The 18,563-nt window shown below is 35.9% G+C and overlaps 1 protein-coding gene across 3 annotated transcripts in view; it reads left to right on the top strand.

The window, feature by feature from the left end:
• Positions 1-16,038, top strand: part of NDUFS1 (NADH:ubiquinone oxidoreductase core subunit S1) — a 32,087-nt gene extending 16,049 nt beyond the window's left edge. For all 3 annotated transcript variants that reach the window (XM_043444928.1, XM_043444930.1, XM_043444931.1), the window contains exons 13-19: positions 1,120-1,249; positions 4,882-5,042; positions 8,173-8,327; positions 10,012-10,187; positions 10,853-10,987; positions 11,087-11,159; positions 12,332-16,038. In XM_043444928.1, coding sequence (XP_043300863.1) covers positions 1,120-1,249; positions 4,882-5,042; positions 8,173-8,327; positions 10,012-10,187; positions 10,853-10,987; positions 11,087-11,159; positions 12,332-12,423 — 922 coding nt within the window. In that variant the 3' untranslated portion in view covers positions 12,424-16,038. The remainder of the gene's footprint in view (positions 1-1,119; positions 1,250-4,881; positions 5,043-8,172; positions 8,328-10,011; positions 10,188-10,852; positions 10,988-11,086; positions 11,160-12,331) is intronic.
• Positions 16,039-18,563: the final 2,525 nt, after the last annotated feature.

An 18,563-nucleotide genomic window follows, 5' to 3' on the forward strand; every position in this document is an offset into this window, starting at 1 on the left:
TATTCAGAAGGCTGTAGCTGCCATATATAGAATTCTGCTGATGGATTTGGGCAAAGTAAATTGAAAACGTTCTGGAAAGGGTTCACTATGCTAGATGCCATTAAGAACATTGAGTCTTGGGAAAAGGTCAAGATATCAGTGTTAAAAAGGAGTTTGGAAGAAGTTGATTCCAACCCTTCTGGATGACTTTTGAGAGGCTACAGTTGAAGTAACTGCAAATGTTGTGGAAATAGAGAGCTAGAGTTATTATAAGTAAAGTCTGAAGATGTGACTAAATTGCTGTGATCTCATGATAAAACTTTAATGGATGAGGAGTTCCTTCTTAAGGATAAGCAAAAAGAAAGTTGTTTCTTGATGTAGGATCTACTCCTGGTGAAGATTCTATAAAGAAATTGTAGAAATAACATCAGTGGATTTAGAACGTGACATACACTTAAGTTGATAGAGCAGCAGCTGGATTTGAGAGGATTGACTCCCAATTTTTAAAGAATTTCTACTGTGGATAAAATGCCATCAAACAGCACTGCTTGCTACAGAAAAATTGCTTATGAAAGGAAGAGTTAATTGATATAGTAAACTTCACTGTTGTCTTATTTAAGAAATTGCCACAGCCACCCTAGTCTTAAGTAAACCACCACCCTGATTATTCAGCAGCCTTCAACATTGAGGCAAGCGTCTCGACCAGCAAAAAGATTTCCACTCGCTAAACATTCATATGATGGTTAGCATTTATTAGCAATAAAGTATTTTTTAATTAAGGTGTATATATTGTTTTTTTGACATAATACTTTTATATACTTAATAAGCTACAGTGTAGTATAGACAATATAGACATAACTTGTATATGCCCTGGGAAAGCAAAAGCTTGTGTGACTTGCCTTATTGAGATATTTGCTTTATTGTTGTGGTCTGTGACCAAACACAGGTATACCTGTATTTTTACAACACTTTATTTTGAAAAGTACACAGTAATATCTGTTAAAAGTTAAATGTTTGGGGAAACTTTAATACTTTTTAATATTTTTTAATTTAAATAGATGTAGCACTTAGCGTTGATGAGACCAATACCTGTACCGACTTAGTGATTTAGCGCTAAAAACCTTGTTGTTTTTGTTTCAGCTGGCTTCATAATGACTTAAAAGTGGCCCTTATAGGCAGCCCAGTGGATCTCACTTACAGATATGACCATCTGGGAGATTCTCCCAAAATTCTTCAAGACATTGCTTCGGGTAGCCATCCATTCAGCCAGGTGCTCTTAAGTTACATATATAAGATTTTAAGTTATATGTATATGATTTTTAAGGTTTTTTTTTAATTTATTATTTTCGTGATAACTATGAGATTGCTGTTAAAAATATATGTATAGCAATATGGAAAAGAATATATAAGAAAGAAGACATAATCAAAATCTCACTACGAACAAGTGTTGATGAAACGTCCTATGGTCATCTCTCTGTTTATATAGAGAGAGATGGATGGACAGGTAAGCGAAAACATGAAATCACACTCCATGTGTTTATTTCAGTTCAGTTCAGTTGCTCAGTCGTGTTCGACTCCGCGACCCCATGGACTGCAGCATGCAGGCTATAAGTTAAATAAACAAGGTGACGAGATGCAACCTTAACGTACTCCTTTCCCAATTTGGAACCAGTCTGTTGTTCCATGTCTAGTTCTAACTGTTGCTTCCTGACCTGCGTACAGATTTCTCAGGAGGTAGGTCAGGTGGTGTGATATTCCTGTCTCTTTAAGAATTTTCCAGTTTGTCATGATCCACACAGTCAAAGGTTTTGGCATAGTCAATAATGCAGAAGTAGATGTTTTCCTGGAACTCTCTTGCTTTTTTGAAGATCGAGTGGATGTTGGCAATTTGATCCATGGTTCTCTGCCTTTTCTAAATCCAGCTTGAACATCTGGAAGTTCACAGTTCACATACTGTTGAAGCCTGGCTTGGAGAATTTGAGCATTACTTTTCTAGCGTGTGAGATGAGTGCAGTTGTGCAGTAGTTTGAATATTCTTTGGCATTGCATTTTTGGGGGATTTGAATGAAAACTGACCTTTTCCAGTCCTGTGGACACTGCTGAGTTTTCCAAATTTACTGGCATATTATATGCAGCACTTTCACAGCATCATCTTTTAGGATTTGAAATAGCTCAGCTGGAATTCCATCACCTCCACTAGCTTTTTTTGTAGTGATGCTTCCTAAAGCCTACTTGACTTCACACCCCAGAGTGTCTGGCTCTAGGTGAGTGATCACACCATTGTGGTTATTTGGGCCACTAGGATCTTTTTAGTATAGTTCTATGTGTTCTTGCCACCTCTTATAAATACCTTCTGCTTCTGTTAGGTTCATACCATTTCTGTCCTTTATTGTGCCCATCTTTGCATGAAATGTTCCCTTGGTATCTAATTTGCTTAAAGAGGTCTCTAGTCTTTCCCATTCTATTGTTTTCCTCTATTTCTTTGCATTGATCACTTAGGAAGACTTTCTTATCTCTCATTGCTATTCTCTGGGACTCTGCTTTTTTTTTTTTAACCAGAGTTTAATTTTACTTGAAGTTATCGGAAAAGAAAATGATGTGAAACTGAAAGAATTCAATTTTAAACTTCAGTGAAGTCTTTCTTTACAGCAAGAGTTATTATTCCTTAAAGAAATTTCACTGGTCTTTTTACACGACCTTTTTCATTACTAAATTCCTTATTTAATTTTTTTTATTTGCCACCTGAAGTATAGAGCTTTTAGGCTTCTTGTTTCTTTTTTTTTTCCAAGAAATGTACGTACACCATTTCTTGAGTTCTTTCTTGCTTGAAAATGTTTATTTTATTCCTGACGAGAGCCTTGGCAGAATGTAAAGATCTTGGGCTATATTTCTGTTTTTCCCTCTGAACTTTATAGATATGCGCCCCCCCCCTCCTTAAATTAGTGTATTTATTTGGCTGTGCTGGGTCTTAGTTGCAGCATGCATGATCTTTTAGTGTGGCATTCGAACTCTTGGTTGTGGCATGTGGGATCTAGTTCCCCAACCAGGGATTGAGCCCTGGCCCCCTGCATTGGGACAACAGAGTCTTAGCCCCTGGACCCCCAGGGAAGTCTAGACACTGCCTTTTATTATTGTGGAGAAGCCTGATTTGAGGTATTATTCTTTTTCAACCCTGTCCTGTTGTTGTTGTCTAGATACATTTTTGTTGATATTTCATACGGCTTTTTTATCTTTGAAATTTAGTGACTTCACTAGAATATATCTTAATGATGGTGCTTCCCTACCCTTTTTTTTTTAAATGGGATATGCTGCCTCCTTCAGTTTGAATATTCAAGATTCTCTTTATTTTAGGAGTTGTATGTGTGCTTGTGTGTGGTGTGCGGGCTAGTGATTGTTTAAAAAAATATAAAAAAGGTTCCTGTTTCTCACATAGCAGTGATTCTGAAGGTAGGCAGTTTGCCATCTTGTGCCGCTGTCCAGGGATCTAATCAGGGCAGGAGCCTGCCTTCCTGCTTTGCTGTCCTCAGTGTACTAGTTTACTCACATGTGTTTGTGTGTGAGCCTCTCCTCGTGATTTCAGGATGGTTGCTTCACTTAACACCTCCAGGTGTCGGCAACAAGAAAGTCAAGTGTGAGAAGACCAAGCAGCCAAACCCAGCTCCTTTTTTGTCAGTTTTGAATAACATCTTTATTATTACTATCATCAAAAATATTTTTTAAAAAATTTTATTGAGGAGAAGCCCTCTCTTCTCTATAGTTCCCTTCCCCATTCCCCAGAAGGTGATGAGTGTTCTTCAGGAAAATTTCCTTTTATAATAGATTTAGATGTATTTTCCAGTAATTACTTCTGTTCTATTTGTTAAGAACTCTTACAGATACTGAATCCCTTTTTCTATCTTTTCTGTCACTTTTTTCTTTATTCCTCTGTTCTTTTCCAGTTTGTTTTATATAATTTCCTATATACTTCTTGCTCCTGTATTTATAGTCATGTTTAATTTTGTCTTTTGTTGTTTCTGGAATGATGTTCATCTCTGCTTTGTTTCTCTTTTAGTTCTTGAATTTTCTGATGAAAATCCTCTATGATATTGTCTACTGTATAACTTCTCTGAGCTCTTTTTTAAAATATTTCATTTTCTTTGAGGCTGTTGAAAACTGTTTCTCATTTTTTAAGGCTATTGAACACTCTTCACATTTCCTTGGGAAACTCCTCTTAAGATGAGTATCTTCTTCTTTGTAGTATCTAGAAGTGATTTTCATGCTGATTCATTGATTGGGACCGGCTCTTTATCAAAGAATGGATGGGCAGGAGAGTGAACTGTAACAGTCTACAGCTTTACTTCTAATTTTTCTGTCCTCTACCATATCTGTAGTTTCTTTTGCACTTGGGATGCATTCCTTCTCAGTTTCTGATATTCAGGTAGTTACTGTGGTTTAAAGCAAAGCCCTTAAAGTATTCTGCATTGTGATCTGTGTCTGTTGCTTTCCCTACCTTTTCCTCCCTGTCTGGAACATAGAAACTAGATGGAAGAAGGTAGACATGGTACTTCAGCTTGATTTCTCATGTTAAACGTTGTATCATCTCAACCTCTGTGCACATTTTCTCCAGTTTTTTCTGGGACTTGTCCATAGTCATTCTGACTAAAGGATGTTTGGCTCAGGCTTTTATTCCCAGTGCTTCCTTATTGAAACTGTTTTATCTAATACTCATTTAGCTTTTTCACAGTAGCATTGGCAAGAGGTTTTTGAGTAAATCCGGTTTGTATGTATATCCATATGTTGACTAGCAAACCAGAATGTTCATCTTAGAACTAAAGCTTGGGACAGCGTATTGTAGATACAAATTTGGTTAGATTTAGTTACTTCTAATTTTTTTTTTTAATTCAAAGTTCTTTTTAAAAATAGGTCCTACAGGAAGCTAAAAAACCAATGGTGGTTTTAGGCAGTTCTGCACTCCAGAGAAATGATGGTGCAGCCATTCTTGCAGCTGTTTCCAACATTGCTCAAAAGGTTCGGACAAGTAGTGGTGTTACTGGGGATTGGAAAGTTATGAATATCCTTCATAGGTAAGTTGGATAGTTGTTTTGTAATCTGTAATTGTGTGTATATGTGTTCCTGTACACTGTCACATTTATTTTTAAAACAAGTTAATATTTAGTGACATTATCTCAGTAGCAGATGTGAAATAGCAACTTTTATTTTGTGTGGGAAGAACCCAAGATAATAAATAATATTTAAAATATCTAAATTGTAGTAAGTGCCAGAAAAAATCTTGAAAATTTGTATCATGTTAATATGCTGTGGTTCAAAAATTGAAATAAGAATTTCCTCCTGTGATTATAAATTCTTTATAAAGTAGAATTGTTCTGAAAGTAGAACTATTGCAGTGAACAGGATAAACATTTTTGAGGCTTTTAATGCATATTGCCAACTTATTTTAGAAAGATTGTACCAATTTTGCCATTAGTGAATGAATTTCTCATTTCACACAATTCTTTCTACCTTAAGTGTTACTTTTCAAATCTTAAATTTGTTTAAAGATTGAAGGTAGACACTCAGTGGGCTTCCCCAGTTGCTCAGTGGTGAAAAAAATCCACCTGCAATTCAGGAGACTCAAAAAGGAGGTGCAGGCTTGATCCCTGGGTTGGGAAGACACCCCCCCCTCCCCCCACCCCAGAAAAAGGAAATGGCAATCCACTACAGTATTCTTGCCTGGAGAATCTATGGGGTCACAAAGAGTGGCACATGAGTGGGCAACTAAACAACAATAAAATAAACACTCCATGATAAGCAAATTTTTTTATTTTAAAAGTGTTCAAATGCATTCTTAAACATTCATTTCAGTGTTATATTTCCCCTTTAATTTGGCATCGTAGGTCATCATGTAAACATTTTTTTAAAACTTCGTATTTTTTAAATAGTTTATTTGCGTTGATCACCTCGGATCCTTTCTAGTGACAACTTTTAGAATAGAAAAGAGACTAGTTATTTTCTTATTTTTAATTCACTTTTGAACATATGTCTTTATTAATATTTTTTGTTTTTGTTTTTGTCCGAAAAACAATATCATAATAACTTTTTAAGAAAAATTTCTGTGTGTCTAACAATGTCTTTATGGTTCCTTTTCACTGAGGACCACTTGGCTAAATACATAAATCACAGATTTTTTTTTTCCTTTAATACTCAGTATTTTTTTCACCCTTCCTTTAACATTTTAGAGAGGATCTCATCTAATCTGTTTTTTTGTGTGGTTTTTTGCCTCTGATAACCTGATTTTGTGTATGTATGTGTTCTTGTCTGCCTGCCCACTCTTTGGATTCCTAGAGGGACTTCCCTGGCAGTCCAGTGGGCAAGACTCCTTGCTTCCAGTGTAGGGGACACAGGTTCAATCCTTTGTCAGGAAACTTAAGATCCCATATGCTCCATAGTACAGCCTGGCCAGAAAAAAAAAAATTTACACTGGGATATAACTAAGTGACATTTGTTTGACATCTCCTTTGCCTGGGAATATCATAGAATTCTCCGTTTTCAAATTGAAAATTTTTGTTTTTTCATGTAAGTTCAGAAAAAGCCAGCTTGGCTACCTTTACATTGTTGTTTGCTCTCATGTGGAAGCTTCTATTTATTATGCACTGGTTGGCCCTTCAGACTTTTGTCTCTTCTTTCTCATAGTTTTTCTCACTTTTTTCCTGTGTTTAGGGAGAATTTCTTATTTATCTTCTGTCATTTGTGAGCTTTGATTATGGAGAGCACTAATGCCATTGTAATTTTTAATTGATTAGACTTGTTTTTTTAATTTCATTTCATTCTTACATAAGATTTCATTTTCATAAGAACAGCTTGTTTCAATGTAGTTTGTTAAGACATACCTTCTAATTCTTGTTGAGAACATGAAGAGTATTTATAAACCTTTTTAAAATTTCTTACAGTAAGTTTATTTCATAGTAAAGCATATTTTCTCATTCTTGAAGAATCTTTTAATCTGTAGTTTATCATTCTCAGAGGCAAACTTATGTTACCCGCTTTGTTTTCCAAAATGAGGCAGGCTCTGTCATGAGTTAGTCTGAGTCTGGTCAGATCTTTGCGAGACATCAAGGCTCAGAATGAGAGATGTTAAAAAAAAAAAATACTGTGTAGGTGGAGAGGCAGGAGGTGCTAAGTTTTGAAATTGGATTTAGGCAGTCTGAGTTTTCTGACGTTGTTCATTTTTAAGATAGACTTGGTTTTTCAGGATCCTTTGCATTTCATGTGACTTTTAGGATCAGCTTGTCAGTTTCTGCAGCTGTGAGTTTTGATAGGGATTGCATTAAATCTATATAGATCAGTTTGGGGAGTAATGCCATCTTCACAACATTAAGTCTTCCAATCCATGAACATAGGATGTCTTTCCATTTGTTATGGTCTTTAATTTCCTTTGGAGTTGTTTTGTAATTTTCATCATACAAATCTTACACTTCTTTTGTTAAATATTCTCAGAGTATTTTTATTCTTTTGATGTTCTATTAGAGAGTTTTACAGAGCAAGCAGCATCTAGTGGGAGTTTGTTTGATCTGCCCTCCTCCCTTAACAAATAGGTGAAGATCAGCTAGCTTTATTCATAGTAGGTTCTCAAAATGGCTACTATTTCTGTAAAGAAAATTGATAATACCTAACTAGAACAAAAACTGCCAAATGTTCGAAGTATAGTTACTTGAAACTTCTTTAAAAGATTTTTATCTGCTTGTGTAACAATAATATATATTCATTGAAAAAATTCCCTAAGGACATACACCAGTGTGCTAATTATAGTTTTCTCTGAATTACAGTTTTGTGAGTGGTATTTAAATTTTTCCTTTTAGGTTTTCAAAGTCTTCTAATTTTTCTCTAATAACTGTCTTTGACTCATCAAGTCTTACTGTATTGAATAAAAATCAACTTAAGACAATTGCGGTTGGCATAGTTTCCCAATTACTCCATTAAGTATCATGTCATGAAGAAACAGTGTCCTCAGCATCTTATTTCTTTGTTTGGCATTCTTAAAACAGTAAAAGACTGCTTTTTCCGATTTTGACATTTATTTCACATGGGTAAAAAAGATGAGGGAAGATCTTTGACAGCATCGAACAGAAAAAAGAGACTTGGTATTATTCAAGAATCACATTTAATTTTTTATAATGAAAACAGCAAGTATGCTAAAATCCCATAATTGTTTTACAGGATTGCAAGCCAAGTAGCTGCTTTGGACCTTGGCTATAAGCCTGGGGTGGAAGCAATTCGGAAGAATCCTCCCAAAATGCTGTTTCTCCTGGGAGCAGATGGAGGTTGTATCACTCGACAGGATTTGCCAAAGGATTGTTTCATTGTTTATCAAGGTTAGTAGCATCTGTGACATTAGAAACAGAAGAGAATGGTACATTTTGTATATTAGAAACTGCACGGCAGTATATTTAGTGTAATGAGTCTTTTCCATTTAAGAATTTCCCTATACGCTCACCAGTTTCAAAACAATATGTATTTTTATAGATTTTATATTTTTTAAAATAGGCTTAATTAGTTACATAGTTGCTATTGCTATTAAGAATTATCCCCTTACATTATTTAATAACAAAGAATTGGAAGAAAGCTAATGCCCCCAGTAACAGTAATTTAAATTATTAAATATTATATAGCATTAAATTCATTTTTAAAAGAATATTTAGTGTGATTATATATTCAAGGGCTAGCACTTTTATATAAACAGCGTAAAAATTAAAAAGTCATGAGTCCTTTGTTACATTTTTGCACTTCGTGCATGCATGCTCCGTCGTGTCTAACTCTTCTGCAACCCCATGGACTGTATGCAGCCCGCCAGGCTCCTCTGTCCATGGGGATTCTCCAGACAGGAGTACTGTAGTGGGCTGCCACGCCCTTCTCCAGGGGATCTTCGCAACCCAGGGATCAAACCCAGGTCTCCTGCATTGCAGGAGGATTCTTTACCGCCTAAACCACCAAAGAAGCCCAAGAATACTGGAGTGGGTAGTCTATCCCTTCTGCAGGGGATCTTTCCCACCCAGGAGTCGAACTGGGGTGTCCTGCATTGCAGGTGGATTCTTTACCAGCTGAGCCACCAGGGAAGCCTTGTTTCATACAGAAACAGCATTAACTTATAATAGGCTTTTTATTGCCATGCTGCATAAAAAGCATTATGTAATATTTTTTTTGATAAATTAAACCAAAATGCATAAACTAAAATCCTGTCCTAGTTCTATCCAGGGATAATCATTGATGATGTTTTAGATATGCATGCTTCATACATATTTCTGTACATATACAAAAGTACATAAATGAGATCAAAGTTTATATATTGTTCTATAGCTTTCTTTTACTTAACCAAAGTTTCTTTTTTCTTCTAACACTTTAGTTAATGAGTGATAGTCTTTTTTTTTTTTTTTTCATTTATTTTTATTAGTTGGAGGCTAATTACTTTACAGTATTGTAGTGGTTTTTGTCATGCATTGACATGAATCAGCCATGGATTTACATGTATTCCCCATCCCGATCCCCCCTCCCTGAGTGATAGTCTTTAGCATACTGTTTTCTGTAATCTTCTCTTCATGCTCTTTTTAGTATTATTCCTGTCATGCCCCTGTTGCATACTTGTTCCTGCACCATTTCAGTTTACTTTACCAAATCTCACTAGCAGACATCTGAGCATTTCCACTTTGTAACCATCAAGTGAGATAATATACCTAGTTGCCCATTAGTTATGTATGTGTGGTATTATGTATTTGTGTATTTGCAAAAATTGATCTGGTAAGATACATACCAAAGGCTTTAACAGGACCTTTTTTTGGAGAAGGGAGTTTAACTGTGGACCCAGTGGGCTTTAATTTTTATTCCATATACTCAATACTGCATCGTTTTAATTTTTTAACAGTAAATTTTTAAACACGTCATAAAATGGAATTTTAACACTTATAAAAATGAAATTTTAAAAGGATATCTACTGTGTTCATGTTTAGTACATAATCAATTTTGTGCTAAAATGTGGTTTGCCATTTTCCATCTTTTTCACAGGACATCACGGCGACGTGGGAGCTCCTATAGCTGATGTTATTCTCCCTGGTGCTGCTTACACAGAGAAGTCTGCTACTTATGTTAATACTGAGGGCCGAGCTCAGCAGACAAAAGTAGCAGTGACGCCTCCCGGCTTGGCAAGAGAAGACTGGAAAATTATAAGAGCCCTTTCTGAGGTATTTGTCCTTAGTGATGCTGCTAGTAGGATGTTTGATATGTTACCTTGTCAGAATGATTTCCATAGTCAAGGGGGATGCAAGTCTGAAATGCAGAGATGATTTAAACAATCTGTAGGAAAAACATGAGAAACCCCAACAGGGGTTTGGGAATTCCCTGGTGGTCCAGTGGTTAGGACTCTGCGCGTTTACGGAAGCGCTGGTTTAATCCCTGGTCAGAGAACTGAGATCCCACAGGCTATGTGACTTGGCCAAAAAAAAAAAGAAAATGGGAATTTGAAATTGGTGTTTTTTATTTTTGACCTGTCTTTTGCCTTAAAAGACTCTTATTATAAAAAGAAGCATCATGAGATTTAAAGTAATAATATACAGTTGTCTATAAACCTTGTATATGAGCAATAACAGGTTAGCTGAAATATTCAGATTTAGCAAAGCATTTATTTCATAATCATTCTGATTTCTAAAAATAAACTACTAATGTGTTGACAGCTACTTATGAATTAGATGAATATTCTAATATTCCCCACTTAACCACTTGCTTAATATACATGCAAATGGACACCAGTATATTTTTCATACTAGTACTGCCTTATTTTACCATAGTTGCGGCGATGTATTACTTGAAATTCATAAGTATAAATGCTTTGGAACCTGTTACGTTATAGATCGCAGGTATGACTCTTCCATATGATACTTTGGATCAAGTGAGAAACAGATTGGAAGAAGTCTCTCCTAATCTTGTTCGATATGATGATGTTGAAGGAGCTAATTATTTCCAGCAAGCAAGTGAGCTTTCCAAGGTAAAAACTTGTCTATTTGCAGTTTTCATAATCATGTATCCTCTGGTCTATCAGTACTAGTTTTCAATACTATTACTGATCTCTTATTCCTTTTTGCAGCTAGTGAACCAACAGCTTCTTGCTGATCCACTTGTTCCACCTCAGCTAACAATAAAAGACTTCTACATGACAGGTATGCAGTTGTTAGCATGACTGCCATAAGGGGAAGGTGGGAAGGAATATAATCATCTAATTTAGTGTTATGATTCTCACCTGCTAGTGGTAGTATTTGGTGTGTCTAATCTCACAAGATTTTTCAAATATCGAACTAATATAACTATATATTCTGATTTTACTCGAATTTGTTTTCTTTCTGAAATGTAAGTAGAGTTTGAAAATCCAGTAAGAATTAGCAGGTTTTAAATAAAAACTTTTACTATTATATGTAGAATTACTATACAGCAATATGGGGATAACTTTCTGAGTGACAAAAAACTGAAGGTTTTTCTGAGAATTACAGTAAAAGAATGAAAACACTAAAATGTGAAACGTGCTAAATGGTGCTTCTGATATAAATTGTTAAGAATATTCTTAAGGAATGCAGACTGACCTACAGATTTTATAACACATGATAGAACATCTAGGTTATGAGGTAGTTGATAGACATTTTAAAACAATTTTCTGTCTAAAGCAGATAGATATTTTTTTAAGTTTTTGGTACAGTTTGTATCTAAGATTGTTTTTAATAGGATTTTTAGTTATATTGTAAAAGTTATGTTCATTGTAGAATACTTACCTAAGGCCACCATAGCAAGGGAAAAACACTACCATCCCAGAAATAACTATATTTATGTTTAACATGTTGGCCAGTCAGTCAGGGATATACACATATATTTATTTAAATATAAATGAGATTATTCATTTACCCTGGGAGGGAGGGTTTGTATGGCTTTATCAAAATATAATTCACATACCATAAAATTCAACCATAAAGTATATGATTTATGGATTTTAGTACACTGTTCTGTAACCTTTTTTTCAATAACAGTATATATGCATATTATTTTCCTGTTGTTAATTCAACACTTTTCTATAATATTCTTAATGGTTGCATACTGGCCCTTTGTATGGCTATATATAATTATTTAATCATTCCTATGAGTACTTATTAAAACCATTTAGCTGTTAACGGGGCTTATATTCTGAATTTATCAGTTGATTTTTACAATATTTACATATTGTTGCATAGACTTTTATAGTCCTTTTGTTGTTTGTGGTTCCTGAATATGCGCAATAGGAAAGTTTTACTGTGTGCCTCTGTTGAAGTTATATAATCAAAATGCACATTTTCTTGATATCTTTCAGATTCAATTAGCAGAGCCTCACAGACAATGGCTAAATGTGTCAAAGCTGTTACAGAGGGTGCCCATGCAGTAGAAGAACCATCCATATGCTGAAACATCTACTGAGGCCCAGCTAGTTAATGGACAGTTTTGTTGGCACGATCTCTTGAAGGTGTATCTCTTTAAAAAATAATCTTGATGTAATATTTAAGGTTCTGCCATGCTTTATTTGAAAATGATACTGCAATTATCAGAGAACCTTGAGGTTTCAAAACAATTATGTGTTGAGTGTAAATGTTAAATAGTTTAATAAACATTATATAGAGGCTTTTCATGTAAAAGCACTGATAATCTTTGTGACATAAAAAAGAAAATCCTTAAAATATGAATTTTTTTATCTTTGTTGATCACTTACGCTTGTAAAATGGATAAAATAAGAATAGCTTCCATTGCTCCTGTTTTATCCTAGCGCTAAAGAAAAGTATTCTGTCAAACTGGGTAAATAGCAAATATATATATAATACAATCATACATCAGGTATGTATCTTGGACAACTCTAATAATAATCGTAATAATAATAGCTTAATGATTATTCAGGACTTTCTGTGTACTAAGCACTCTGGCTTTACATGCATCATCTTGTTTTATCCTTGTTACATCCGTATAAGACAGTAGTATCTCATATTACAGGTGAAGAAACTGAAGCCCAGAGATACTGGGTAGTTTGCCTGAGTTCACAGCAAAAAAAGTCATAGAATCAAACCTGGTTCTCTGACTTCAAATTCAAAGCCCATTATTCTTAAGTGTTGGATATAATTTCCTCTCATTAATACAGATTCTGTATGTTGTTACCTCTAAGAATTGGTATTGAGAAGCTTAATGGATAACACATTTTTCTGTTTTCTTCTTAAATCTGTTTATACAATATAATGTCATGGTGATTTATGTGATTTTTTCCTTTGTATAATAGATTGCACACACATCCCTTGGAATGAGTGAGGTCTCAAGAAATATAATTTAGGTTCTCATTGATGTTCCATATTTATTATATTAACACCATCTGTAGTATTTAAGTCAGCTAAATTACACCAGTAATAAAAGACAAAACAGCTTTCATAATTTTCAATTGTCCAAAAAAAAGTAAAAAACTTAGAAGTAATCTAGGAGATGATCAATGCTGTATTAATTCTTTTCAGAATCTTATGTTCATAATCATTTATTTTATAATCCTTATTCCTTTTTGTTTTCACCAAAGATTTATTAGCCCAACTACAGGTTGCAATTTTACTGATATGAGAAAAGGTAAAATTTTTAGAATATAGTTTGTCATCTTCAAAAATTCTTCAAAATTTGTCACCCATAACAGCCTTTTCAGAATTATTTTATTCATTTCAGTCGTAAAGTTGTGTACTTTGTTTTAAATTCTCAGTTGCCTAAAATATAACTTCTTACTGAAAGACTTTGAATTTAATACAAACTCCTTCTCTCTCTCTACCCTTCTTACCCCTTAGCCTGTTGCTGACCTCATAGGGGCAAACACTTGCGGTTTTTTATTTTACACAATACTCTTCAGTGAATGAGTATAGACTTCATAGGATTCTTGGTGAGGGAATGTTGCAGTCAGATGGAGAAATGGTGATATGACTAAGATGGTCCAGGATCCTAGGGCTGCCATCTAGGCAGCATGCGTGGAACTTGTAATTTCATAAAGAATATCTTGTCTGGGCTAAGTAGTACTCATTAAAATTTGTTGGTTTTGCATAAAGTAAATATGAAAGTCTGTCCCATGAGCACCTATCAGTCACTTAATACAAAATATTAAGGTTGAAAAGTGAAAGTGTTAGTCGTTCAACAGTGTCCGTCTGTTTGCTACCCCCTGGACTGTAGCCCGCCGGGCTCCTTTGTCCATGGAATTCTCCAGGCAAGAATACTGGAGTGGGTAGCATTCCCTTCTCCCTTCTCTCACATTGCAAGCAAATTCTTTACCATCTGAGCCACCAGGGAAGAGCCCATATTTAGGTTATTGTGAGCATAAACATTGAAGATGGTTGCAAGACTTTGTGAAGAATGGATCCAGATAGAAGAAAAATATGAATAGATAAGAAGAATAACACTGTTGATGGAATTTTGATTCTAAGCAATGAGGGAGTCAACAATGAAAAAACTACAAAGAATTAAGGCCAAGTCCTTTTAGGTGAAGATGGCAATCTGGAAAGACCCTGGAGAGAAGACCACTAATATGTGCCATTAGAGCTTTAAGTACATTATGTCTAGTTAAAGCCATGCTAACAATCGGTATTAAGACCCAAGAAATATCAAATAACTTGCCCATTTTTACCCAGTTAAAGACTAAAGGCAAAAATGTTTAACTAGAGATATTTTTACTGTTCCATTTTGCCTCAAAAAATGTGGACAATTAATCGATATACAGGAAAAATCTTAAAAGCCTTAACTCCATGCAGAATGCCCCTCAAATTTATTGTGAATTGTATTATAATGAATACATTAATAAAAAGCATTAATAATACTCAGTATGCAATAGTTTACTATTGTTTGTTGCTGAGTTATTTAAACACCGTTTCTTGCCAGGTCAGACAAATCTTGTTCAACTTTGGAAATGTTACTTAGAAAAATTGAAGATTGTTTCATCATCTGTAAAATGATAAAAATTCTAATGATTGTACCTACTTTGAATCTCACAGTGTTGTAATGAGGATAAGTTAGAAAGTCTTCTTAGCCTATTTCTTGACATATAGTAAATGTTCAGTGTGGTTAATAACTGAGAACCATCATTATAGGGAAAGGGTGTGTTCAAAATTTTGCTGAGTTTCAGGAAGTTGCAGCTAACCATCCATGGGAGTCCTTGAAGTCCCCATTCTAAGTGAACCAAGTGAAAAACTCAATTCTGTTAATTGTGAGGGAAAGTCAAGCCTAATATAACCTCTAGCTTCTGTTTTCCTAAAGAAAACTATTTATTTAATTCAAGAGAATTGAATGACTTGCCCAAGGTCAGTCCAATCAGCAGAATACTGCTACTACAAACTATCCACCAGGGCTGTGAAGATTAATTTATTATGCAGAATTCTGCAGATTTTGATGGAATTTTTATTAGAATAAGACTTACTGAATCTGTTGAATTCTAACCCTTAAAAGAGATTATTCTGAAAGCAAAAATATAAAGCAGTGCTATCAGAAGAGGGAAAACTATGCTGATAGAAAGGGTACAGGAGAAGTGTGAGAGCTATTGATGTGCATAAAAGGGGACAGGAGGATTTTTTTGCTAGCATAAGCCTTTGGCTGATATAAACTGTCAGCTTTATTGTTGCCCAAACAAATTAACTCCACCATGATTCAAGTTCCCAAGGAGAGAGGAACTGAGGCAACTTAGCAACCAAAGCAGTGATAAGAGGTAAAGTTTGCTTTGTTTTTTTTTTTTATGTTAACAATGTCATTCATGACCACTGTTAAAATGTCACTAGCAAAACCATTACAAATGCCTGTTACCAAAGGCCCAGTGTGGCTGGGAGAGAGTTCAAGCAGAAATAAATGATACGCATAGGTATGACAATTCTTTAGGACATTTTGTAAGGCTAATCCTACCTTATAGCTAGACCATAGGTTTGTGATTGACCCAACTTTTGGAAACAAGTACTCTTCATGAAAAAAAATGAACCTTGATAAAGACTTTTTGAAGCCAAAAAGATTAAAGATTTAATTACCTATAACTGATCTTCAAACTGTGATTGATGTTCAGAATCTTTGACATCTTTATATTTTAAAATAAAATGAAAAATATATGTGGGCGTTGAAAAATAGGGTAAAATGCATGGTCTTGGAGTAGTGATTATAATATTTAACTTGAATTGGTTTGTAAAGAGATCATAAGATGAATAACAATTTCCTTCTTGAAAGAAAGTGAAAGTGAAGTGTTAATCACTTAGTCATGTCCGACTTTGCAAGCCCGTGGACTGCAGCCCTCCAGGACCATCTGTCCATGGGATTCTCCAGGCAAGAATATTGGAATGGGTTGTCATTTCCTTCTGTAGAGTACCTTCCCTATCCAGGGATTGAACCAGGGTCTCCCACGTTGCAGATGGATTTGTTTACCTTCTGAGCCATTTCCTTCTTAGACATGTATTTTCGAATCTGAAAAGGACTATAGGAAAAAATCTAGCATTACACATGCGTTTGATAATTACGGAATTGGAGGCCAAAGAGAATAAGGGGTAAATTAGGGAGAGGTTTTGTGATTTGAACCAGCCCTCTGACTGCTGGTTCAGTGACATCTCAAAGCCTTCAATTCAGCTCCAACATTTATTTAGCATTTGCAGAGTATCTGCTGTGTGTGAGGTATAATAAGTACTTGGACTACAAGAGACATACATACATTTTTATTGTATGTATTGTAAACATGTTTATTATGTGTGAAAAGCATCTTAGATGCAACTACCTCAGGGTAGTTGAACTAGTCTGAGGAAAACAGCTTAAAGAAAAGGACTGTCGGGACTTCCCTGACGGTTCAGTGGTTAAGACTCTGCTTCCACTCAAGGGTTGCAAGTTTGATCCCTGGTCAGGGAACTAAGATCCCACATGCCATATGGCAAAAAAAAGACAGTGCACTTCTATCACTTGAACATTTGAAGATCTTTACAATAAGACTATATTGCTTTTATAATTTTTTAAAAACATTATATAAATGAAGAATGGCAAAACAAAGCTTTTAAGTTGATGAAAGCTAAAAATAGGATACGAAATTGCATGCAGGCTCGGCGTGCTTGGCAGCCTCTAAGATGGCCCAATGACCCCTGCCTCCTGGGATTCACTCCCGTTTGTCGTCATCTCTCCTTGAGTGTGGGCCAGACTTCCTGATTCACTTCTAATGAGTAGGGATGTTTGTCCTGAGATTAGGTTTTAAACTTAATCTGTGATTTCTGTCTTGGGCTCCCTCTGATTCTCTCCCTCTCAGATCACTACCTGCCATGTTGGAGGGTGCTTAGCCTACAGAGAGATCTCGTGTGGTAAGGAAGAGGACTTCCAGCCACTGTTTGTAAGTGAGCTGAATCTTGGCTGCCAATTGAGATGACCCCAGCCCTAGCCAACAGTTTAATTGCAACCCCATACATTCTGGATTCCTGACCCAGAAATTGTGAGCTGATAAATACTTGTTGTTTTGAACCATTAAATTTTACATTATTTTGTTATGTAGAAATAGTACAGGGATTTCCCTGGTGGACGAGTGGTTAACAACCCACCTTGCAACACAGGGCACGTGGGTTCTATCCCTGGTGGGAAACTAAGACCCCACGTGCTGTGGGGTAGCTGAGCCCACGTGCCACAACTAAAGAGCCCGTGTGAGTCAACACAGCCAAATAAATGTTTTTAAAAAAGGGGATAGCACACTATGATTACATCCAGGCAAAGGCTAGGGTGACCCAAGTCTAATAACTGACTTGTGGGATTATAAAGGCCTGGCCATCTAGACCTGGTGGAGGACAAATGGGAAGGGCTGTTTTAGTGTCCAGGTCTTCTATGGGCCTGTCGTTGACCCTGCATTGCAGTTTCACTTTGCCCTCTGCCCACTTCTGCCTTCTTCCCCCTCTTTACAGGTGTTGATCCCCATGGAACTATTTAATGAGTATTTTGCACACTGAGTTCAGCTCAGTATGTGCTACCTGGGGAATTCAGTCTGTGACAGCTTTCTGGAATATCTGTGGACCCTACATAGCTGCTTCAATTATCACTATATCTCAAGTCAACAAGAAGCAGTGAGGGAGAGCAAGTGGAGAACCAGCACTAACATTTTATTGACATGACTTGGAAATTGCATCACTTCCAGTCACACACCACAGGCAACACTCATTACCACACTCACCTGCAAGAGCAGACACTAGAAAATACAGCCTTTAGCCCAACAGCCATCTTTTCCACTAAAATAGATTCCAAAAGATGTTCCAGTTATCTTTTGCTAACCCCAAAACTTAGTGGTGTAAAACAACAATCTTTTATTATACTCATGAGATTCCAAGGGTCCAAAATGTAGAAAGGGCACAGAGAGATTGAACCTCAGCTGGGTGACTAGAGTATTGGGGGATGACTCGAAGAGCTGGGGGCTAGAGAAGCTCTGGCTGAAGCACCTTCAATCTGCAGATGGCGTCTTCACTTACATGCTTGGCTCCTGGGCTGGAATGGTGGAAGGACAGGTTCAGAGGGGGTTATCTCCCAGAGCATTCAGCATGACAGTCCCAGGACAGATG

Source organism: Cervus canadensis, chromosome 24 (assembly GCF_019320065.1).
Source record: "Cervus canadensis isolate Bull #8, Minnesota chromosome 24, ASM1932006v1, whole genome shotgun sequence".
In the NCBI taxonomy this organism is placed as follows: domain Eukaryota; kingdom Metazoa; phylum Chordata; class Mammalia; order Artiodactyla; family Cervidae; genus Cervus; species Cervus canadensis.